The sequence below is a fragment of the Plectropomus leopardus genome, chromosome 18, assembly GCF_008729295.1.
Source record: "Plectropomus leopardus isolate mb chromosome 18, YSFRI_Pleo_2.0, whole genome shotgun sequence".
Taxonomy (NCBI): Eukaryota; Metazoa; Chordata; class Actinopteri; order Perciformes; family Serranidae; genus Plectropomus; species Plectropomus leopardus.
The window spans coordinates 2819435-2835323 of NC_056480.1; the positions used below are offsets into that span (position 1 = coordinate 2819435).

At 36.7% G+C, this 15889-nt stretch overlaps 2 protein-coding genes across 2 annotated transcripts in view; one reads left to right on the forward strand and one right to left on the reverse strand.

Moving 5' to 3' along the window:
* Window positions 1–12494, reverse strand: part of nudcd1 (NudC domain containing 1) — a 46127-nt gene extending 33633 nt beyond the window's left edge. The window contains exons 1-5 of the mRNA XM_042506864.1: window positions 12325–12494; window positions 10769–10923; window positions 7782–7967; window positions 4577–4760; window positions 2421–2609 (exon numbers count right to left, since the gene is read on the reverse strand). Of these exons, the coding sequence (XP_042362798.1) occupies window positions 2421–2609; window positions 4577–4760; window positions 7782–7967; window positions 10769–10923; window positions 12325–12439 (829 nt within the window). The 5' untranslated portion in view covers window positions 12440–12494. The remainder of the gene's footprint in view (window positions 1–2420; window positions 2610–4576; window positions 4761–7781; window positions 7968–10768; window positions 10924–12324) is intronic.
* A 992-nt stretch (window positions 12495–13486) lies between these two features.
* Window positions 13487–15188, forward strand: LOC121958062 (transcription and mRNA export factor ENY2). Its single transcript, XM_042506918.1, has 5 exons — window positions 13487–13535; window positions 13646–13713; window positions 13796–13866; window positions 13944–14018; window positions 14914–15188. Exons 2-5 carry the CDS (start codon window positions 13649–13651, stop codon window positions 14988–14990), a joined length of 288 nt encoding a protein of 95 aa, XP_042362852.1. The 5' UTR covers window positions 13487–13535; window positions 13646–13648; the 3' UTR covers window positions 14991–15188.
* The last annotated feature ends 701 nt before the right edge of the window (window positions 15189–15889 follow it).

Consider the following 15889-nt stretch of genomic DNA (forward strand, 5'->3'; position numbering starts at 1 on the left):
CAGACTGCTTCTCCTGCGACCCGGCCACAGATAACCGAATAACAACTGGATGGATGGATCTTATTTATTTCATTTGTATGAAAACTGAAGTGAAAAACATCCTTTTTTTAATTTATGTATTCAACATATTAATCTTTTAATCTTGTTGTTAACTGGTTTTACTGGTTAAAGGGAAAAGGAAAACATTTTATTTCTCTGTTAAGGCTTTTCTGTAATGTTATCAGACACGTATAATGACAATCTGAGCCTGTCACTGTCAAAAACAAGCACTTTCCATGGATGAAAGCTGACTGTGCACAACTGCCCCCTGGGATTGCACTGCAACTCACCCCGGAGGCTGCAGCGATCTCTCTCAGTACTGGATCCATATTACAAACCGTTACTCCCATTAGTCATCAAGACACAAAAATATGGGACAATAGGGTCCAGGTTGAAAAATATAGAAGTTTCCCTTTAATGTTGATTGTTCAGAGATGATGATGTATTGTCTAAGCCTCTGTAAGCAAGCAAATAAGCACATTTACAAAAACATCAATCTTTTCCTGTAATTGATTAGAATTACACTTTTGCCAATATGATAATTGCTTAACAGTCATTTAACAAGTTTTCAAACCAAATATTGTTTTGTTCCAGACTCTAAAATTTGATAGTGTGCTACTTTTCACACATTTGGATTTCTGACTCATTTCGGTCGATGAGCGATTTGAAGACATCACTTTGAGCTCAAGTAAAAGGTAATTATCGTTATTTTTTGACATATTTAGAAAGAGTTCATCACTTAAAAACACATTAATGAATAACATTTTTAATTGATAGGCCTAAACAAAACCCCAATTCTCACTTTTTCACTGACTGAACTGAACTGAATGCAGGCTGCAGGGAAGGAAGATCGTGCTGCAGTTGTGTCACAGACAGACACGTCATTACGAGCAGAAATAAATGGCCTGCAAACGTATCCATGTACGCAGACACGATTACCAGATCTGACAGAGACCCCTGTCTGATTGGGATATTCTGCCGCCTGCTCAGGCGTTTCTATGGCTACAACCCAACTATTCAGTATGTGCCTCTTAAAAGGTAATGAGCAGAAGAAGCGAACGTTGCTCAACTGAAAACAACCAGATGCAACTGTGTGACAAATCTCAACCGGAAACGGCCTCATCACAGAAATGCCAAGGAATGAGTGGTGAGGTGATATCATATCTGTCATGGAAGGAAGCCAGACGATGTTTGTGTTTCACTTTGTTTCAGCGGTTTTACAGACAGGCTGGTTCGCTCTTTGGCTACTTCCACACTGTGATCTTAACAAGGGAAAAAGAAAGATGTCACTTTCTCTGTAAAAATGTCAAAACCTCTTTTAGTGTTTCCTCGAAGTCTGAAACATGAGTCAGACTGTGTCGAATCCTCTGATGTGACATCACAACTTTTTCCAAATTAGTTCTGCACCAAAATCTTTGGACACGACGAGACAGGCTCTGGATTTAATTGTGGCAGTGAGATAAAGACCAAAGAGCTGCAACTGAACTTGTGCTCTCAGCAAAATATTAGAAATCTCTGCTTTACAATTATACGCACACGCATGTACAAGAGTTTACCTAAACACAGGTGTGTAAAACTGGGCTACTTTTATAGTTTGGGTTTCTAACATTATAATTTAATAACTTAAAAACACCAAATTTTTTTTAGTAGGTATTAGTTTTCATATTGAATATAATGTGAAAAAATGTGAAAAAATATTTTAAAAAATACGCTGTTTCTACTGACAACCACAAGCAATTATCACCAAACCCTGCAGCTCTACAAAAAAAGTCTGGCCTCTTTTAACTCATTATTGTAGTTTTATTGCCACTAAATTCTGCTTTCATTAACTGTGGTTACAGCTGCAGCAGACAGCTGTTTTTTCGGAAACCTCTGATAAATCTAACGTAACTACCTACTCAGTGCCAAATCCAAGACAGGCGGGAGGGAAGTGAAGCATTTAGCTGCAAAGGACTCATATATTTATCTATGGTGGAGTTGGCGCAGAAAAATAGAGATAATGAAGAGTGAATAACAGACTTCGGCAAGAGGACAAGAAACAATTGAAAGTGTTGTTCAGAGTCTGCTAAATGTATAAATAGTAAACACAGTACCCATAACAACTTTATGAAGCGAGAAAATGTCAGAGCGAGTGTTTTCAACCGATAACGGAGATCCTCTCAACCCATATTTCAAACAAAAATTATTGTAGGTTTAAAAAGACTTAATTAGTGTTTTGGGAAAACTTTGGTTTAACATAGCAAATGACAGGTAGTGGCTAAATAATGTTTTTAAGTGTTTAAAATACGTGGTAGAGATGTGATGTAAAAAGAAGAAATCCCTAACCACAGCAATAAGGTAGCAGTGTACTGGTAGTTTTCTGAGCAGCACCTTTGACCCACCTGTCTTCTCCACCTCCATGGGCTCTGGGTCAGGCAGCTCCACAGGACGGCCGTCCACGTGTGTGAAGGCAAACGGTTTCTCCGAGGCCACCATCAGGCCCTTCCCCTTCGGTTCCACGGCTGCGTAGTGAGGCACCGACTTCCCTCTGAGGACCCTCCTCTTCTTCACCTCGTATTTCTTCTCCTGACCTGCATGTGGAAACCGAAGGATACGGTGACAAAGGTGTGAAGTAATCTCATCTTCAATTAAACTCTGACAGACACAAAGAGGAGTTACATCAGTGTAGAAAGCTCACATTGTTTTACTGGACTCCCAAGAGTTCAAGTCACTTCCATCACTGCAGAGATTTTACCTCCCAAGAGAAATACTCAATCTTTTACTCCATCAGCTTTGAAACACTGTAACTGCTCTGAAACCTCGTGTGACAGTGCCGTCTCCTGATTTCTTTTCTGTTGTTATTGCTTTGTTTAGATTTTTTTGCTAATAGGCCGGCCGACAAAGAATCTGCATCTCTTAAGATTATATAAAAATAAAAAGTCATCTTCGATTAATGTTGTTTACCACATTATCAGCAGATTTTTCATTCAATCCATGGGTTTGGTTATAAGTGATACAATTAACTTGTGTATAATGTGTGTGTGAATTTATTTCTTCCAATTATTACTACAGTTTTATTTATTTCTGTATTTTCGTATTTTTGGTTATTTGAATTGAAACCAGACTGTCCTTTAAAGCTCTGTGCATTTAAGATCCTATTCTCTAACCACCATCCCGTCCTCTTGTTATTAAAACATCTCTGACTGAAGTCAAATCTATAAGTATCTAATTACAGCAAAGCTTCAAGATAAATGCATGAGGAAATCTCAATGCTCTCCAGCATAGTAAAACTAAAAGATTTAGTCTGCAACTAATAACTCTTTCTAATTCATTTTTTACTCTAAATATGTCTCAGAAGTCAGAAGCTGAAACCACCCACTACAATCCCTTCTCTCTCTGTTTTGTCTGATTTACTTGTCCAATTATGTAAATAATTAATTATCAAAATTGCAGCCAATTAATTATTTGACCATCATTAACTAATCACTTAATCAGCCATTCATTATAGTATTACTTGAGAAGTTCTGAACATTTGCAGTCTTATGTAAATTTTCTAAAACAAACAATCTAAACCAGAAACACAGTAAACTTTGTTTTACCATGGACAGATGTTATAATGTCTCTTAAAAATAGCATAATTTGTTTATCACACCATCACTTTTTAGTTAATCAGCTTTAAATGACTTTGTCTTACTCTTTTTTCTTCTCACCAGATGAAGACCAAAAAAAAATATATATATATACACTGAGGGGGAAACTTTTCATACAAACTCTATCTTGTGTTTAATAGGGTTGTTTGGCTTTCCGCTGTTGTATCAAATTCTACGAATTCGATTTCTGCTTTGCTTTGTTTGTCAAATCACTTTGTAAACTCTGTTTTTAAAGGTGCTATATAAATTAGGTCATTATGACTCTTGATAATATTCAACATTGGCATAATGAGAACGTTGATACTGGTAATACTGATGATACATTCATTTTGGCAATTACTGTCTACAGTAATAACAAACTTTATGCTGACTGATAAAATCAGAAAACTGTACTAAAAGTGAAGACCAGGCAGAGCTGATTATTGTTAACAAAATGTAGATTTAGTCAAACACTGAGACGTTAAACAACCAACAAAAGATTATTCTACAGCTCGCAGACATCAGAGAGCTGCATCTTTAAATCCAACTTAATGAGGAAGGCCATCTCCAACGGCTGCCTCTGGTTTTTTGTGGCTTTGAATCATTAGCCAGAGTGCTTTTTCTTTCTCAGTGAGCGCCAAGAACTTTAATGAAAATTCCTCTTGCCAATGTTTGCTTTAGAGTACACTAATCTCATCTGGGACATAATAACTGTGCTGCCGTAATGAAGGACCGTGACTAACTTCCTTCTATGGTTTAATTAACAAGGATTTCTGTCGTCTGCTCGGTTTGAATACTGTAAAAATGAACAATAACAGGCTTGAAATTCAAATCCTAATTCAGACCTAATTATGGATGGCACGCTTGTCTCGTCTCATTTTGCTTCATGCTCAATTACTGAAAATACGATAGGACAGAGTACCACCCACCATGTCCTGCTGTGTTGGCGACTGTGATCCACTCAAGAGACACTGAGTAACCACTTCCTTTGGTTTCCTGCGGGTCTTTCTGGATGCGGAGCAGCAGGAGGTCCATGGTGTGGACTCCATCCTGGACGTGTGAGATGCTGTGGAGGATGGTGAATGGCTCCCCCATGTCTTCACTGAACAGTGGCTACAGAACAAAATCAAAAATACAACCATTTTAACAGGATATAGCTGACTGAGGGCTAAAGCTTTTTCTAAAAAAAGTTAAGTTAATGTAATAATAATTAACTTTATTTGTATAGCACCTTTCATACGAGAAATGCAGCCCAATGTGCTTAACAAGAAACATAGACACATAGACAAAAATAATGAAATGAAACCCAATGACATTATTAATAAAAATAAGGCTAAAAATAGAGTGTAAAGAAAACATAAAATTATGGAAAATACAACAACTTAAAGATGTGCATCAATGCGCAAGTGCGAAGCAGAATGCAAAGGCTGCTAAGTCAGAGCTCACTAAAGGCTAAAGTGAAGAGATTTTTAGTTTTCTTTTTGAAATATTCAGCGAGGCGGCTTCTCTGATTTCTATAGGCAGTTTGTTTCAGAGTTTTGAGGCGTAACTGAGAAACGCTGCATCCCAATTTTCTTTTGGCTGTTTTTTGAAACCTCCAATAAAAAAGCTGCAGATGATCGCAGTGTTCGTGAAGGCAAGTAAGGAACAAGAGAGTAAGCGTTGTAACCTACAAGTAAATGCCAGATGTGACGTCGGCAAGTCATCGGTATCGGCAGATAACGCCTTTAAAATAAAATATTAACAATGTCGGCAGGGACGAAACATTCAGTCAGAACTGTTCTTTATGTTAATGATGACGTCATTTAGATTTAGTCAGGTCAGGGCTATGAAATATTAAATCATACATATATTCTCACTATATCTTAGCCTTTGAGTGTGCACAAACAACAGATTATTAACGTTGTTTTTTTTTTTTTTTAAACAAAAAATGTGAAATTAAATGAGAAGAAGGTAATTACCAGTTATCGAATCAGTTAAAAAAAAAAATCCATATCACGCATCCCTACAATTTGTCCTGGGGTTAGTCTCTTAATAAACTAAATGAATCAGCCAGCTAAACACACACAAACACACACACACACACACACACACACACATATATATATTCTCTAAACAATCTGAAATCAAAAGAAAACTATTCAGTACTAATATCCACACACTGAAGGGCACTTCTGTTTTATATTATCCACTGACAGAAGGCTATAGTACTTAATTTGTACTAAAGAGTGCTCCTTATAACCCCCTTGTTACTAACCCCTGCCCACATATAAAATGTTAAGCTTGTGAGGAGTTTAGAGGAGGTGTTAGTGCATCTGAATATGCATCTGAGGATTTAGAATAGCCTTCAGTTCAAAAATAAAAAATAAGGATTTGTCCCTGCTTCATCTTTTTACGCTGTAAAGGATGCTTAAATGGAGTCCACAGCATTAACTGTTAGCATCAAAGGGCTTTAAATGGTCTATACTGCACTTTACCCTGGATATTTGTCTTTATTTTATCAATAAAATGCTAATCCAAACTAGTATTTCTTAATCAGTGTCTGGTGGAAGAGGGGGATGTGATGCCAAGAAGCCTGATTGCCGTGTGACTGCATAAAAATATCTGGTTTATGAGTCTGTTTATTTCCGGTTTCTTCACGACACACACACAAACCGAAGTGACAGATTGAATACGGCGCGGCAGCGATCCCTGAGTGCTGAAACTTAAAATTAGAACATTGGAAGTTACTGACTCGAGGGCTTGAATCTTCATTACAAATTCCACTCTTGAACTTTGCTTTACGAATTGCAAAGTGTGCTTGTTCAGAGAGCGAGCTCTCATTTGTAGCTGATCCCAAATGCAGCCTGTTAACAGGATAAAGTGCACAAAGACTCATCTTATCAAAGACTTCATCCCTCACTGCTACAAGACAATTTCAAAATGTCAGATGAGCTTTCTATACACAAAAAATAAAGCTTTAATTTACATAACAGTTGGAAAAAATGCTTCTTTGGACAAGATTATATGATGAATAACAGGACATTTAATAATGCAAGGGCACATTTGAAGCCTATACACTCTCTTAGTTCTTGGTCCTTGTTTCCCTTTAAAATATATATATATACTGTATATACATTTTTGGCCAAGTTGCTTTTTGCCTTTTTTCTTATGTTGCCAAAGAAGAAAGCAAACCGACATGCCTTAGGTTCAAAGGTTTCAATACTTGTGAAAGGTGTCTCAACGCAAAGGAAATATTATATCTCCCAGTAGACGCAGTAATTTCCCAAAAAAAATTACAGCAAGCGGACATTCGAAGACATCGGCAGAGACATCGGCGGAGACACCCAGAGAATGAGAGCGGAGCGGACAACAGCGGAGCGGACAACAGCGGAGCGGACAACAGCGGAGCGGAGCGTGTCGCATCCAGTGCAACAGCGTGGCTCATTGATGGGGTTTTTTATATAGTTTTTGGACAACAATAGAGCTTTACGGCACAGACAAATTAGGTGCCTCAGCTTTGGATGCACAGAAAAGACTTGTTAATAGAATTATTTCATGAATGGTTTGTTGACATTTAGACCTGTTTTACCAAGGAGCAACATAAGACCTTTGGGGATGAGACAAATGTCAAACGTTGCCTTTTCACCTGCAAAATTGTCTTTTGGCAAAGAAAAACATATTTGTCACAGTCAATATTAATCACCTTTTTAGTGGTAATAATGCAGCTCCCATGGGACCTTGATGGTGTTACTTCGTGACTCAAACATTATATCACCAGTTTCTGGGATATTTGGCTCTGAACACTCACTTTCCTGACATTAAAAACATCACTCCTCTCCCTCAATCTTGGCTTAATTTTTAAAGTAAGAAATTCAAATAAATGGCGGTGATGAGCCAAAAAAGCCAATGACATAAAAGCATTGTTATAACAGTAGTGCGCAGTGAAAGAGGGGCTTTTATACAAGGCAGCGTGTTCAATGTTTGTCGTCACAGTTAGTCATCAATGGAGGTTCATAAAAGGTCATGGACTAGTTGACATGACATGACTACATTTCATCGTAACTGATATACTTCACATTCTACTGTAGATGTCTAAATTATGGAAAACATTGTATATTTGTGTGTTAGTTAAAGCAGTAAAGGCATACTTACTTCCCACTTCATATGAGTGCTGTCTCCTCTCTTGCCAGTGCGGAGAAGGTACAGTCGGCCGGTGCCGTCGGAGAGAGCCGCCCAGGTCGCCGAGGTGAGGCTGAGGGACGCACAGAGACGATCCTCACACTGGCTGGAGTCAGCGGCCAGTCTGAAAACCTCTCTCGGCTTCCCCAGGGCCGTGTCCTGGATTCACAACACAACAGACCCACCAGTCAGTGCTGCGACCAAAAAACAGATTTAATTGTCCCTTCAGTCTGAGGGACTATCTGTATCTGCAGAGCGTATATTAGAGTAAACTAACAATTAGTTCCTTGAATAATCAAATAAGATTATTCCTTCGATGTATGAAAAGAAATAATGAGAAACATTCAAATAGGAATTTCTCAAAGCCTAAGGTGACATCTAGGGTTGCAACAGTGTAAGAGTTTCCCAATAACCATCTCAGAAATTATTGCAGTATCACAATATCACATAATTATTATTATTCCAACGACAAGCCAAAGAAGTCTACATCGTTCTAGTTAGCACTTTTATTTCTGATTGAAAAGATAAAATCCAAAGGCATCAGTTTACTTTTTTTATACATGGCAAACAAAAGCACCACATTTTTACATTTAAGAAGCTGGAATCAGGATAAAACATTATTTTTTCATGCTTGAAAACTGGTTTAAAATATGACTCAGATATAAAAGTAGTTAGTTACTATTTAATTTTGCATCAATAGACTAATTGACCATTTGTTTCAGCACTAAAGCTTTGGAATGGTACAAAATATTTATAATTATTCTACTTCATTTGCAGGTTACACTAAAACTGAGGAAACAATTGCTGAATAATGTAAAATTGATGATACATATGTTCTCTCTGTTGGCACTTTCTTCATACATGACAAAGAAAATCACATTTTTACATTTGAGAAGCACCCCGCCTTCCCACCGATGACAGCTGGAATTGGCTCCAGCCCCCCCGCGACCCTTACGAGGACAAGCGGTTACAGAAAATGACTGACTGACTGACATTTGAGAAGCTGAAATCAAGATAAAACATTGGATTTTTCAAGCTTGAAAAGTGATTTAACATATGAATCACTTATAAAAGTAGTAAGTTGCCATTTAATTTTGCATCATCAAATTAACAGACTAATTGACCATTTGTTTCAGCACTAAAGAGCTTTCTAATGGTACAAAATATTTTTTAATTATTCTACTTTATTTGCACGTCACACTCAAACTGAGGAAAAGGTAGCTGAATATGTAAAATGGGTGATGTGCTTGGCAGTCCAGTCATGACTCATAAATACTCAGACATGTACTTAACAAGAGAAGGCTTTGAACCACCGAAGAGCAGAAAGGTCCCTGCTTTCATAAAGGGCACTCTCATCCCATAAGAAAACTCAACAATTAACATCTGATATGAAAACACACAGAAAAACATTATTTCCATAATGTTCATCTTGTTAAAAGGCCCCAAGCAGATACTTTAAACATGAAAGCTAAATAACATGAATCACCAAGGAGAGACTAAGTTACCGGCTGTCATGCGGCCATATGACTTGGCTTCACATGCGATGCAGGACTGTCTGAGCTTTATTAGTAACAGACAGATATGCCACCACATGAGCCTCAATTACTCATCGCGTGAACTAACAGTGTCTCAAAAGGACTCTGCAGCAGCTGCCCTGTTGTTGCCATGGAGCGTGACACTGCGTATTATATCACTACCTAATGTATGATGCACCTTTGAGATCATTTTTTTCCAGCATCTGTGATGTTAATGCCCCCTAACAGAGTGTAAACCGCCTCTGCACAATGTGCCGGGCAACACGTCCCCTGCAAATGTACGCAAAAAAGGCTTGTCAGGGACGATAATTATCATGTGATGATTGTAATTAGATTCTGTAATTTTATGATGCCACTGAAAGCCATAAATACTGTCTTGCAGGATTATAGCCTGATAATCATCATTCAGGCCACTTCTGGTCTAAAAAACACTGATGTGGCACCGATTATCTCTCATCATGGTCAATGACGTCTTCGACATAAAAGACGTCTCTGCTGAAAAGGTCACTGGGCTGATTTCGCTCCGCGTCTCAGCTTATTATTATTAAACCCAGATCCGTAGCTTGAGTTAATTATGTAATCACTCCTGTGATTAACCACAGACAAACTCATCAAAAACTTTATCTTCCATGTTAATTAACAGGATGGACAAAAGACGGAATAAAAACTTGTGTTTTCCATGAATACTGAGACTCAAACTCCCTCTTTAATTGTCTCTAATTGAGCATCTTCAGCAAGTAAAATCAATTATAATGAGCCACATTATTGTAAAAATGTTGATATTGTGGAATTTTTTGTAAAGATGATTTTCTCTTCACCTGCAAGAAATGCATCGTGGGTGATGCCGCTGTTTCACAAGGATTTGATCACCACCTACTGGTGTGTCACATGCATTAAAGTCCACCAACAGCATCAGAATCACACTTATTATTTGACATTAAAAACAATATACAGGTATTTACCTGATACACACTGGTGAAGGGATATATAAGCAACTAGGTAATGATTAAAAACGTAAAAAGTGGAATTATAATGAGAAACATTCATATACTGCACAAACTACAGTGACTTAAGAGAATTATATTCCTTAAACGACTCGATTAAACCCTGATATTCTCTGTTGTTATTTTTTGTACCAAAAGCTAGTTTGATTCTGATGTGTTTAAATTTGTTTTATTTTTGTAAAATTTTGTAAAAGTCTGGAAGAGAAGGCCAGAAAGTGTGTTTAATTAGTACTTATTCCATCTTTTAGTGCTACACAGTAAGTGAGAATTATCCATGAACTTCATCCTATCGATGATGATTTGATTATGCTGGGCATAAGTGTTTGCATGACAATAATTTTTTTAAAATCATTTGTTTATTGTAAATTATCACAAGGAACAAGGATCCCCCAATAAAAAACAGGAGGATTTAACAGCTTACCAGGGTGACGGTGAGACTGAGAACACGTCCTTTGCAGTCCACAAACAGAACGCTGTCTTCATACCACGGGTCTAAGTGGAGATAGTTGTACATGCCAAAAGCGCGCATGTGTTCGAGGGTGTACTGAGTGTCCTTCAACTTCACCTCCTCCACAGCTGCAGGAGAGAAAGAAAAGCAAACTGTTAGACTGAAGCCAAACATGAGACAACAACATGATCATACTTACATTTTTGTTTTCAATCAGCTTTTATAAAGAACTGTAAGAATGAGATTATTACTGTTACACATTAAAGAGACGTAATTTCATTGGTATCTGCCTCCATCTAGTTTGATCTTGATGTCAGTTCAGCAGGTTTGTTATGGCTAATAGGCAGCAAATTGTGAGATTGCTATTTTTGATCATTATTGTAGGTTACTTACTAGGTCATATTAGCAAGACAGGAAAGGTACTAGCCAAAGCCCAACTTGTTTTCACCGACATTATATATGGATTCTTACAACACTGCATCTCTGTAGGTGTGGCATGTACACAGACACACACACACACACACACACACACACACATTTATCTATCTATCTATCTATCCATCTATATATGTATATTTATTTATATAAAGCAATATATATATATATATATATATATATATATATATATAGTGTTTTTTTTTTTTGTTTTTCATTTGTTATTCATTTTGACTTAATGCATTGATGCTATTATGTACATTCAACTTCGAAAATTGTTTACAAGGCCGAAACAAATTACCAAAACTAGTATGTGAAGGTTTAGAAATGTTTGAAATAAATATGTACATTATACTACAAATAAATTGGTTTGATTTATTTATTTTTTATTTTTATTTTATTTTTTTCAAAAACACAGGGAAAAGGCAGCAAGAAACTTAATGGGACATGACCCAAAAAAATTGCTAAAAAATTGCAAAAAAAAAAAAAAAAAGTATAAAAGTATTTCATGAAAATGCACGACAAGAGTAAATAAATAGATAAGAAAATAACCTTTAAAATGTTCAGAAAAATTAGGAAAATGTATGTATTTATTTTGTCTATTTTATACTTTACTTTTCTAACAAAATTTTAAATATAAAAATATTACAATTAAAAATTGAGTTTTCTGGACATATTCACCTATTTTTTTGGACAATTTTCTAATAACCCTCTTTTTCATATCTTATTCTTTGTCACATTTTACTAATTTCTTGCAATTTGTGGGACATGTCTTGCTTTGCTGGGCTCTGCCTTTCCTTCATATTTTCGAAATAAATCAAACCAACGCAAGAAAAACTGATGTCAATCCAGATTTCAGTATAAAGTAATGGCAAAGAGTGTTGCTTTATTTATTGCTCCAATTATTGCGCATTTAAGACAGCGTTACAAAGAATTATTGAATTATTTAAATGACAATTCCAGTAATTAACAACCTGTAAGTGATAAAAAAAAAAAAACCCAGCTCATTATTTAATCAGCTGATGAATCAGTGAGTGTCAATGCTAGGCTAGCACACACGCTAACTGTGCTGTTAATAAGTTAGTTTCTCTCACCTGCGTCCAGCTCCACGTTGTACGTCGGTATGGCGTCCAAAGATAACCTGTAGCTTTCAAAGTTTGGGTCCAGCAGCTCTCTGTTGACCTTCAGGGAATAATTAGACGCAGCCATGTCTTTAAAATGAGACAGGCTCGAGTACAAGTTGATGTGGAGCAAGAAAGTGATGTGGAGGAAGACAGCAGGGCACGCGCTTCCTGTTTTGGCGCGCACGGACCCATTTTCACAACGGACACGAGCTTCCCGGGCGCTCATGGGAGTTTGAGTTCTTTCTTTTTTTCTCTTACAGCGCTTAAATGAGTGTTGATATTCTGTCGTTTAACCTAAAAACACATCCATGTGATGATAAAATACGCTTTTTGACCAGGTTTTAGCGATTACGCAGTCAGTTTGTGCGAATTAACATTTTAAAACCTGAACAAATGTGGGTTTTTTTTAATAGGAGAAGGCAAGGAGCATCTTGAGAAGAAAATACTCAAAATTAGCATGAAATTAATAAAAGGAAAATGACCTGAAAATGAGCACAAAAAGTTAAAAATAAAGAAAGAAATAAAAAAAAAACGTAAAAATTAAATGAAATCAAATAAAAAGAAATGACTTGTGAAACCCTGTAAAGTCTTAAAACCTGAGAAAATGTGTGTTTTGTTTGTTGAAAGAACATTGAGAGAAGGCATCAACTTGACAAGAAATTCCTCAAAATTAGTATGAAATTAATAAAAGGAAAATGAGCTGAAAATGAGCACAAGTTAAAAAAATAAATAAATAAAGTAAAATAAAATAAAAAAGAGATTACTTGAAAAAGGTGCTATTTTACAAACGTGTAGGCTATATAGTTCCGTAACATTATCTTAAGCATATAAAAAAATTTTAAAACATTCTTCTGATAATTTCATCCCTTCTTTAAAAAAAACAACAACAAAACAGATTTTCAGGTCATTTTCTTGCCATCTTTTCCTTATTTCTTGCAGTTTGCAGGGCACCTTATGCCTTATTCCCAGTTTTTTTTTTAAAGAAACCAGTAATTTTTCCAGGTTTCAGGGGTTTTAATGCTTATAAAAAGCGTTTGAACGCAGCACAAGAAAACTGGCGACGGTTCAGACGTTAAAGGGTTAACTGCCTCCAAAGCGGAACCTATATGTTTTGAGCGTTTCAGACGGCTCGGTTTTGTGAAGGGACTGTGCGTTCCCCAGCTGATCCATTTCGACAAAAGGTAACATCCACCCGACAGCTATCAAAATAAATCGTTTTTTCTTGCAACATTTAATTGCGATCGTTGAATCCAAACCGGAAACGGGTTTTGTTTGTGTGTGTTTTTGGCAGATCATGAGCAAAGACCAGATGAGGGCTGCAATAAACCAGAAGCTGATAGAAATGGGGGAACGGGAGCGGTGAGTCCAGCTTTCTCCTTCATCGATTTTGATATTTGAACATTTATAATGTCGATTAAATGTATTAAATGTGTGTCCGCAGGTTGAAAGAGTTGCTCAGGGCGAAGCTGGTGGAGTGTGGATGGAAAGATCAGCTGAAAGCGCACTGCAAAGGTATTTCATTTGTGTAAATCTGTGCATTGCTCACTTTTTTAATTGATTTGTTTATTAATTTTATTTTTTGTGTGCAGATGTGATCAAAGAAAAGGGTCTGGAGCATGTCACAGTGGAGGATTTGGTCACAGAAGTCACACCAAAAGGCAGAGGTACTGAGCTGAGTATGCAAACACAAGAGCAGGGGAGGAAGAAGTACAGAAATAATATTAATCTTTATCAAGTTTTGTGTATAACATCTGCTCAAAACAAAATCTGTAGTCAGATTTTAATTAAACATACAGAATTTTATTTTTAAGTGTCAGTCTGTAGGATTTAGAGGAATAAATTGGCAGAAATTGAACAGAATACTATACATTTGGTTGTTTTTTTAGCATATAATTACTTAAAAATAAGAGTAATTGCTATCAATACACAGGGAGCTTGTCCTCCTCTATGAAGGAACCACTATGTTTCTACAGTAGCCCAGAACAGACAAACCAAACACTAATTTTATGATGTTAAACTTCTATATTTGGTATTTTTTACAGGTGTTAATCACCTGGTCCATTTTTTTGGAGAGGAAGCGACCTGCAGCTACTTTGTAAAAAAATAAATAAATAATCTCTGCAACAATGAACAATTCTGAGTGGGAGAAGTTTCAGCAAGTTGCAATCTGCAATCTTCACAGTTTAATACCACTAAAATCCCCCCAAAATGTACACACTGGACTTTTAAATTGGAGAAGAGATACATACTAATATGAGGAAATGTGGGTGAAATAATGCTCAAGACATCTTGAAAATGTTCCAGTTGCTTACAAGATCTAAATTTTTACAAAAGAGTTGTAAAATGTTCAGTTCTTGCTCAGATCAATGTGTTTTTATGGTAAATTTAGAGGCTGTAATTTGTGTTTTTTTACTGCATTATACAGAAATATGTCTACCTGGTTTTACACATATTGATGAAGAAAAATACCTTTCAACATTATTCAGTCCAGCACACAACATGACAATAATCTGTGTACCTGAACCCTGACGTGTGTTCTCCCGTCTCTCTCCTGTGCAGCACTCGTACCCGACAGCGTGAAGAAAGAGCTCCTGCAGAGAATCAGAGCTTTTCTAGCTCAACACGCCACCTTGTGAATGAGACGTTTCCCGTCTTAGGCATTTTTTTACTCGCTGTAGATCCACAATTCAAATCCAAACTGATGTTTGTTGTCATTGTGAGCGATGCTGAAGTGTTATTTTTATTTTTTATTGTGTGTTTTCATATTGATTTTAGTTTGTTATGCAGCAGTTTTGGAAGAAAAAATAATAATAAAGTCATGCCTATTTTGGTCACGGGGTCGTCCTGACTTTTTTTTTCCCTTTAATACAGCTGAAGACCTGTTTGACATGTCATTCAACTCTTTTTCACACCAAAAATTGCAGACTTTTTTTGTTGCCGTCGTTTTTTTCTTGACAGCGTGATGAGTGACCGTGTTGTAGACAGTAAAAAGGACTGTCTCTGTAGGAGGTTATGTAAAAACACATTTGTCTGCATAAATACTTTCAATGTTATAACAGAGTGCTAAATTATTGAATTATTTAGTTATCTGTCAACTAAGTTGTGCATTTGTTTTATATTAAGTATAATATATATATTTTTTCTGGTTTTCACCTTTAAAAAAATCATCCAGTGCACATTCAGTGGCTGATCTTCCCTCAGAAGACGCAGGCGGTTGCCTGGGGCAACCCTTAGAGCAGTGTGACAAAATTACCCCCCATCCGCCCACCCCCGCCCAAAACATAAAGCAAGAGATCATTAGAGTAAGAGAAAATGAAGAAGCAAAACACTCCTGTGGTGAATACAAAAAAGAAAAAAACTAGAATTACCAGATTGCAGTTGTATGGTTTCACACACCAGTCACAGTTTACACTCACATCTGTGAAAACACGGATTCTTCACACACATCTTCCTCTTCTGTGGTGCAAAAAAGACCGAACGATAAGAAAGTTGAAGGTGGACACCAGAATCTGACCAAATGTGTCTGCTTCTTTCC

Coding starts and splice junctions, on each gene's coding strand:
- LOC121958062 (XM_042506918.1), top strand. CDS start 13,649: ATGAGCAAAGACCAGATGAGGGCTGCAATAAACCAGAAGCTGATAGAA. Junction 13,714..13,795: donor GAAATGGGGGAACGGGAGCG/GTGAGTCCAGCT, acceptor GTGTGTCCGCAG/GTTGAAAGAGTTGCTCAGGG. Junction 13,867..13,943: donor GCTGAAAGCGCACTGCAAAG/GTATTTCATTTG, acceptor TTTTGTGTGCAG/ATGTGATCAAAGAAAAGGGT.